General features: G+C 46.3%; 1 protein-coding gene across 1 annotated transcript; it reads left to right on the top strand.

Annotated features, from left to right (window-relative positions):
* The first annotated feature begins 566 nt into the window (after window positions 1-566).
* LOC143485484 (homeodomain-interacting protein kinase 1-like) lies at window positions 567-6,009 on the top strand. Its single transcript, XM_076984930.1, has 11 exons — window positions 567-800; window positions 1,921-2,285; window positions 2,927-3,050; window positions 3,721-3,840; window positions 3,940-4,026; window positions 4,316-4,497; window positions 4,840-5,053; window positions 5,216-5,313; window positions 5,434-5,582; window positions 5,675-5,794; window positions 5,984-6,009. The coding sequence occupies exons 1-11, from the start codon at window positions 567-569 to the stop codon at window positions 6,007-6,009; spliced, it is 1,719 nt and encodes a 572-aa protein (XP_076841045.1).
* Window positions 6,010-7,430: the final 1,421 nt, after the last annotated feature.

Genomic DNA, 7,430 nt, shown 5'->3' with positions numbered 1-7,430 from the left:
TAAACGTGAGAGTGCATTAAGACTTTAGGATTGTGTGCTTTGAAAATAAACTACCCTTAAATAAAATATTGCTAGTTTGTTAGGTAGAGCTACTGGATTAAATCCTACCCAAACGAGCATATATCTTAACTACATATTTATACGCCAACGTGATCGTTTGGGGGGGGGGGGGTTAGGTAATTGCTAGCGAGCGAATTAGAGAAAAAGCAAAACTGTAGCTGGCTACCCAAACACGCACATTTAAAACAGTGCTGTTGTTTTGTGTATTGTTTTGAAATCGACCTTATATTTGATCTTATATGCTAAGAAAGCAGCGCTGCGTAGCGCGTTGTGGTGCCTGTTACCACGTCACAATCGTAGAATTCGAATTGAGCTTCCATGGAAACCGCTAGTTTACATTACGCGTTGTCATAGTGATGTGCAAACAGAACAACATTTACGGTCGACTACGAATGAATTCCGTGTCGTTTTCTTCTGCTTTTTATTCAAAAAGTTTGTTCTGAGGTTAGTTAACCCAGATAACTAAATAAGATATTCAGATTGGTTAAATCTCTACCACCTGGTCCATGGCGTACTTTGACTCCATGGCTACAAGCAGCAGTTTCCTCAGCATGGACGACTACCGTCTAGTGCAGCACGAGGTCCTCTGCTCTGCCTCCAACAGATACGAGGTGCTGGAGTTCCTTGGCCGCGGGACTTTTGGCCAGGTGGCCAAGTGCTGGAAGCGCGGCACCAGTCAATCTGTCGCCATCAAGATCCTGAAAAATCACCCTGCCTATGCCCGCCAGGGCCTGATCGAGGTGGGGAAATTATGGTAGATTTAAAAGAGGTTTTGAGAGTCAATGTGTCAGGGCTGGCTCGGCTGCCACTCCCTCTACCACCAGGAGTTGCAGTAATCAGCAATGATCCGTTTCAGCTGTCTGAAGTTTTGTTTATTGTTTTACCGTGCTCTCACGGCTTATATTGTTTCTCTTTTCACACGTCAAGTACCTCCCTATACTCCCGCGTTACACAATTGTAGCCCTGATTGTGATGTTGCTTTGTTCCTGCTCTAATAAGATGTAATAGGCTGATATTGGCTAACACTGCAATTTGTAATCAGGGGCAGTGGCGGCTGGTCAATATGGGGCGCTGGGGCGCCGCCCCCTTAATATTGTTCCGATATTAAAATGAGTTCATTATAAACTGCGATAGTGAGGAAATTATTTAGTGACACTGTGTGTCTAATTGCCATGCTTGAATTTATTAAAAGTGTAAACAAATAATTGTATTTAATTGCTTACATTGTGCACACTTCCTGTGTGCGGGGCACCGGTCTAATGAGAGTGCATGGAGAGGCATAAACTTTTGCCAAGCACTGATCTGAGGCTGCAGTTTAATTGGTCGGTTTCAGACACACCCACTCTTGTTGGACACACCCACTCTTGTTGGTAGTGTCAGTCAGCTGCGGTTCGTTAAAGCTGGTTTATACTTTCGCGAGTGATCGTAGGGCGAGACTCCGCCCACCTCGCGCGAACCTCCAACGTAAATCGGTTCATGTTGAATATCAGCAGGCTGGAGCAGCAGCTCATACAAAATGAGAGAAAATTCAGTTTTATCTTTACAAAATAATCTTCTCACAAAGCATTCACTTGAAGAACGTTAGGGCAAAATTCATGTTCAAATAAATAAAGGGCAATAAGACTGCTTTATTTGTTTTTAATTTGTTTACACCCCCCTCAATTATTTGTGCACCAGCCGCCACTGATCAGGGGTCATTTCCCTCTGGAAAAGAGCATCTGCCAAATATAGCAAAAGTAAATGTCTGAAGGGAGCCATGCAGTAACTGGGCTGATGCTATTGAAGTTACGTAGCATATTAGCCCTTGAATGCTGTGCCCACATAACTTAACGCCTGTCCCATCTTCCCCCATCTGCTCAGATGAGCATCCTGAGCCGTCTCAACAAGGAGAACGTAGACGAGTTCAACATTGTTCGCTCGTACGAGTGCTTCCAGCACAGGAACCACTTATGCCTGGTGTTTGAGATGCTGGGGCAGAGCCTGCAGGACTTCGTCAAGCACAGCCCGCTGCCGCTGAAGTGCATCCGGTCCATAGTGCAGCAGTTGGCCATGGCGCTCCTGAAGATGAAGAGTCTGGGCCTGATCCACACCGACCTCAAGCCTGACAACATCATGCTGGTGGACCCCGTCAGGCAGCCGTACCGGGTCAAGGTCATCGACTTCGGCTCCGCCACCCACGTCTCCAAGGCCGTGTGCTCCTCCTACCTGCAGACCAGATACTACCGGTGAGTGGCGCGGCCTAAGGCATATTGGAAACAGATGCATGGTTGTGGGAATCGCTTCCGCTCTAGTGTGCTTGAGAGGTGAACTGCCCGTTGTGGATGGCTATGGTGACACGGCTGCACATTAAGATTGTGATAAGCATTACGATGAACTGCAACGCATTTGATTGCCATTTGATTTATAAATGATGTATTTTTAACTGGATCATGTAAGTGTTGTCATTTATCCAAACACCAAAGAATATCTTAATATCTTCAGTGCCTGAGAAGTTAAGATGCTCTCAGCACACATAAAAATATTTATGCTTCAGGCTTTGGTAATATCAGTACAGGGTACCCGCACTGCTCCATTGTAGTTACACCATGGCAGTGTTGTTCTGTATTTACGTAGTGGAGAACAGCACATCAGTATGTAGTGTCAGTGTCAGGTTACACTACAGTAGTAGATGGGTAATGCACAGGCCAGTATTGTGCTACCAATTTACCAAAAGAATATTTCAGGTAGTAAAAAAAATACTTCTTAAAGCTTTTACATTTTCACACATTAATTCATCACTCTGTGTTAAAGTGAGTACCTTTGAATCACCACAAACCACAGTATCATGCTAAACGTGATGATGGACGTTTTTGTCTTTTTGGTCCAGATCGCCCGAGATCATCCTGGGTCTCCCGTTCTGCGAGGCCATCGATATGTGGTCCCTGGGCTGTGTCATCGCCGAGCTCTTCCTGGGCTGTCCCCTGTATCCTGGAGCATCTGAATACGATCAGGTCAGCCCACGGGCCTCGGACCCGAACCTCGCCTTTCTCACGCTTCTGTCTTTATTCACGAAGCATCGAAGAACAGTGCTGATTTAGAGTCTGCTTTCCCACCTCCTTTCCAGAACTTCCTCGCTGTGTAATAAAGATGTAAATCTTGTTTGGGAGAAGAGTGGAGTTGCTAACAGTGATGGCCACCTTTATTCTAACTATGCAGCTTGCTAGCTGTTCTGTAATGACTGGCAAGGAAGAGACTATGAATGATTTTTGGGGAACCAACAAAACAATTAACTCAAATGTGTTGAGAGTGTGATCTGTGGGCCCTTTAGGCCTGAAATGTGTTTGCTGGCTATAATTGGTAATCTAATAAGAGCTCTTTACAGTAGTGCTAGGAATACTGTCTTGCAGTGGGAAAAAATCTCAGGTTTGCAGTGGAATTCTAAGATGGGTCCAGTCAAGGTCCCAGTACAACAGGGTTGACTGGTGCAAGGTGTTTTAGGAAAGCGAGGCCCTTACTGTGTTAGAGGTGCAGACCCATGGTGGCTTTGTGGCTGTAGGGACATGTAGGGTTTGGATAGAGTAGTTGTCTTTGCTAGCTCGTCTTCAGGATCAATATATGAACATAAAATAAAGTCATCCCATCATACCATAAAATCATCCCTCCTGTACGCTGTCGCCGCAGATCCGGTACATCTCCCAGACGCAGGGCCTTCCAGCAGAGAACCTCCTGAGTGCGGGAACCAAGACCAGATGCTTCTTCCACAGGGGCTCTGGCTCCAGCTACCATCTGTGGAGACTCAAGGTCCCCCATCCTTCTTGTGCCATGTGTTCGGTTCATAAGAGATCTGTAATGGCACCTGACAGTACACCTGAACGTTTTTTCTCCTTCTATGTTCCCCAGACGCCTTTAGAGCATGAGGTGGAGCTTGGCGTCAAGTCCCAAGAGACCAGGAGATACATTTTCGACCGTCTCGATGACATGAAGCAGGTTATTTGTGCTCTTGTACACCTTATTGCACGCTTAGCATCACTGCTGTGACATGCAAATGAAGAACAAAGCGCACCAGCTGCTGGTGGAGCATGTAGAGCAAGGTCTTGGTTTTGAGTTCAAGGGTTCGAGGGTTCGTGCTGTCATAATAAGAAGTGTATGTAAGTCACAACAGCGCCTGTGAAATGCAGAGGAACACACGGCAATGTTGCTGCTGAAACAGCGTCTTAGGCACATCGCCGCCCTCTGCTGGCACATAATATGACCTACCCGTTCGTCTCCCATGCAGGTCAACATGCCCATTCTGGAAGGCACAGACGTTCAGGTGGAGAAGGCTGACCGGTGGGAGTTCATCAACCTGCTTAAAAAGATGCTGACGCTGGACGCAGGGAAACGGATCACGCCATTGGAGACTCTCAAACACCCATTCGTCACCATGGCTCACCTCTCTCACTACCCTCACAGTGCACAGTGAGTGTGTACAGGGCCGTCCCTCCGTCTCACACAGTCCAGCCTGTGTTCCAGCTCCGACGCGGGCAGGATGGTTTGCGTGTCGATCATTATGCAGGGCTGGGCACTCCATAATTTGCTTCTTTCGTGTAAAATGTATTCAGACAAGGAGCTAAGAATTCCAACTGGAAGCACACTAAAGTTGCATGCAAATGGAAGAAAACCCCAAAGAGCTCTTTTTAAGGAACGCCATCTTATTGTAACTTGCTGTAGCACAGTGCTGTAACTCACCTCTTTCTGTCTCACTGACTCTGTGTGTCACTCTCGTTGTCTGTCTCACTCTCTGTCTCTCTCACTTTGCAGTGTAAAGTCTTGCTTCCAGAACATGGAGATCTGTAAGCGGAGGTGCACGGGCTTCGACGGCAGCAGAGGCCTGTTCGGCAGTGGGGGTGTGGCTGGGGGCGGGGCTGGGGGCGGGGGCCAGCACCAACTCCAACCTCCCAGTCACCTTCAGCAGCCAGCCCGACCAACACAGCCAGGTGGGCCTGCCAGCACAAGCTTGTCGTGTGTTGCACCAGTATCCCCAAACCTACAGCTCACATTAAACACTGCAGGTGTTCAGATAAGAAATTACTCACCGGAAATGTGCTTTTCAGCTATGTTTGAAGGGTCTTGCCATTAAGTACATGTGCCCTGTTTGTTGGTTGTGTGTGTGTCCTCTGCCACGCACCCATCTCAGCCCATCGTCATCTCGGACACACTCCACCCCGCTGTCAGAATAATCACCATCTCCAGCGACACCGAGGGCAAGGACAATGCCAAGATCCTGCCCACCAGGTGCCCTCCCCACGAACTCCTTTGCTCCGCCTCCTGTGCCTCTGAGCTCTGTGTTTGCTCTGTGTTGAAACGGTCACCCTTCTGTTTGCTCACTTTGTGGATTTAAACACTCCTCCCTAGCTGCGGCGTGAACAAGCGGGTGGACGTCAACAGCTGTGTGACCGTGCGGGACTCGGACATCTGCAGCCCGCTCAGCCCCAGGCGCCTGCCCACCTTTGTGGAAAACGCCGCCACCCTGCCCAAGTCGCTGGCCATGGTCATCCCACCGGGTGAGTCCCACGCGCTCTGCCTCTCCCTCCCCTCCGGCTCTGTCGACAGGCCGCAGTCGTTGATCACTGTCTCGCATCTCCTTATAGAATAGAGCGCCGCGGCCTCCGGGATGGTCCAAAAAGACCTCGGTTGTGCCTTCTGCCAGAGCAGCCCTGCCCGGCGCCGAGAGACACAGAGCCGCGTCCTCCAAGTTTCAGCCTCTCTGAGCCAGGTAGAGCGTCTGTAGAGCAGTTTGCCTTCTCACGCTGCAGCTGCCGTCACACTTCACACTGCCCCATAGAAAATCTTATCTTCGCCCTGTTGTCTTATCCACATGCTGCAACCAGGTGTAGTCCAGAGAGTAGTTCAGCTGGGAGTATTGATATCTCACTGCCATTTTGTGTCTTGGCTCCTCCTACAGGTCCAGGATCTGTTGTGATCTCATGACAGTTCAGGAGGCAGATCCCCCTGGCACCAGTCCACCAGTCAGGAGGATCAACTCACTCCCTGCTCTTTTTTCAATTTGCACTCCTGTTACATTTGCACATTATATTTCTAATTCATTGCATACGTTCACTTTAATCGTAATTACACCAGATTCCTCATACATTCACTTTGCACATACAGTATGTTTACTTACTGCTGCATACACCACTTACTTGAATGTAAATTTCAGAGACCTCTATTTATTTTATTATATATATAAACAACTCAGCTATATTTTTTATCTTTACTATTGTACTTACCGTTACTATTGTACTATTCCTTTTTTTACTGTTTTAGTTAATGTTAATTTTAAGTAAATGTTTACCGCTGCACTATGGAGTCTGAGAGTAACGTAATTTCAATCCTGTGTATGTCCCGCACGTATCACAGATTTGACAATAAAGTAGACTTTGACTTTGAACTACCCCTCAGCAGGCTCTTCTTATCTGAAAAAAATGACTTTATTACAGAATTTCAATACTGCAGTGTCTGGGCTTTTTTGCTTGTTTGTTAGTCCATTTTTGTTTGTTTTAGCCTATTTTAGTATTTTGTTTTTATTAAATTATGTTTATTTCAGATGCATCATCTGTTTTATATATTTATTTTTATTTAACATTTATTCAACCAGGAGGAATCTCACTGAGTTACAATACCTCTTCTCCCAGGGAGTCCTGGCCAATATTTGCAGAACAAAACAATTATACACAATGACATACAATACTTCTATACACAACACAATTTCAGAGAGGGTAAGAAGCCTAGGTTTAAGACAGCTTGACGTTCATTCCAAACATAAGGCGCATACAATGAAAAAGCCATTGTCCCCAACTCAATCAATCAATCAATCAAATTTTATTTATATAGCACTTTTTACAACAGTTGTTGTCACAAAGCAGCTTTACAAGTGCCGAGTCCTAGCCCCCAGTGAGCAAGCCAAAGGCGACAGTGGCAAGGAAAAACTCCCTAGTTTTTTGCATGAGGAAGAAACCTTGAGAGGAACCAAGACTCAGGGGGGGAACCCATCCTCCTCTGGCCGACACCGCTCACCATGACCAACTCTGTTCTTTCTAATGGGCTATCTAAGAGCAACTTATTTTGTGATTTTGTATTATATAAATAAGATAAATTAGATTGAAATGGAAGTAGATTAGAAATATATAAAGGTATTTTCTCCATTAGGGCCTTTGCAATAAAAAATCAATACATGATACTTCCTACTAATAATTCTATCCACTGAATTTCTGTGACATTACATGTACACCGTATACGTCCTGTGTGTGGGGCGCCGAACTAATTCGTGTCTATTAAACTTTTGGCAAACACGTGACTTGGAGAAGCTTTTTAACAGTGTGTGATAATGCAGACACGAAATAAAGACGACT

This window comes from Brachyhypopomus gauderio, unplaced genomic scaffold (genome assembly GCF_052324685.1).
Source record: "Brachyhypopomus gauderio isolate BG-103 unplaced genomic scaffold, BGAUD_0.2 sc34, whole genome shotgun sequence".
Classification (NCBI taxonomy): Eukaryota; Metazoa; Chordata; class Actinopteri; order Gymnotiformes; family Hypopomidae; genus Brachyhypopomus; species Brachyhypopomus gauderio.
This window is presented reverse-complemented; position numbering and strand designations above follow the sequence as displayed.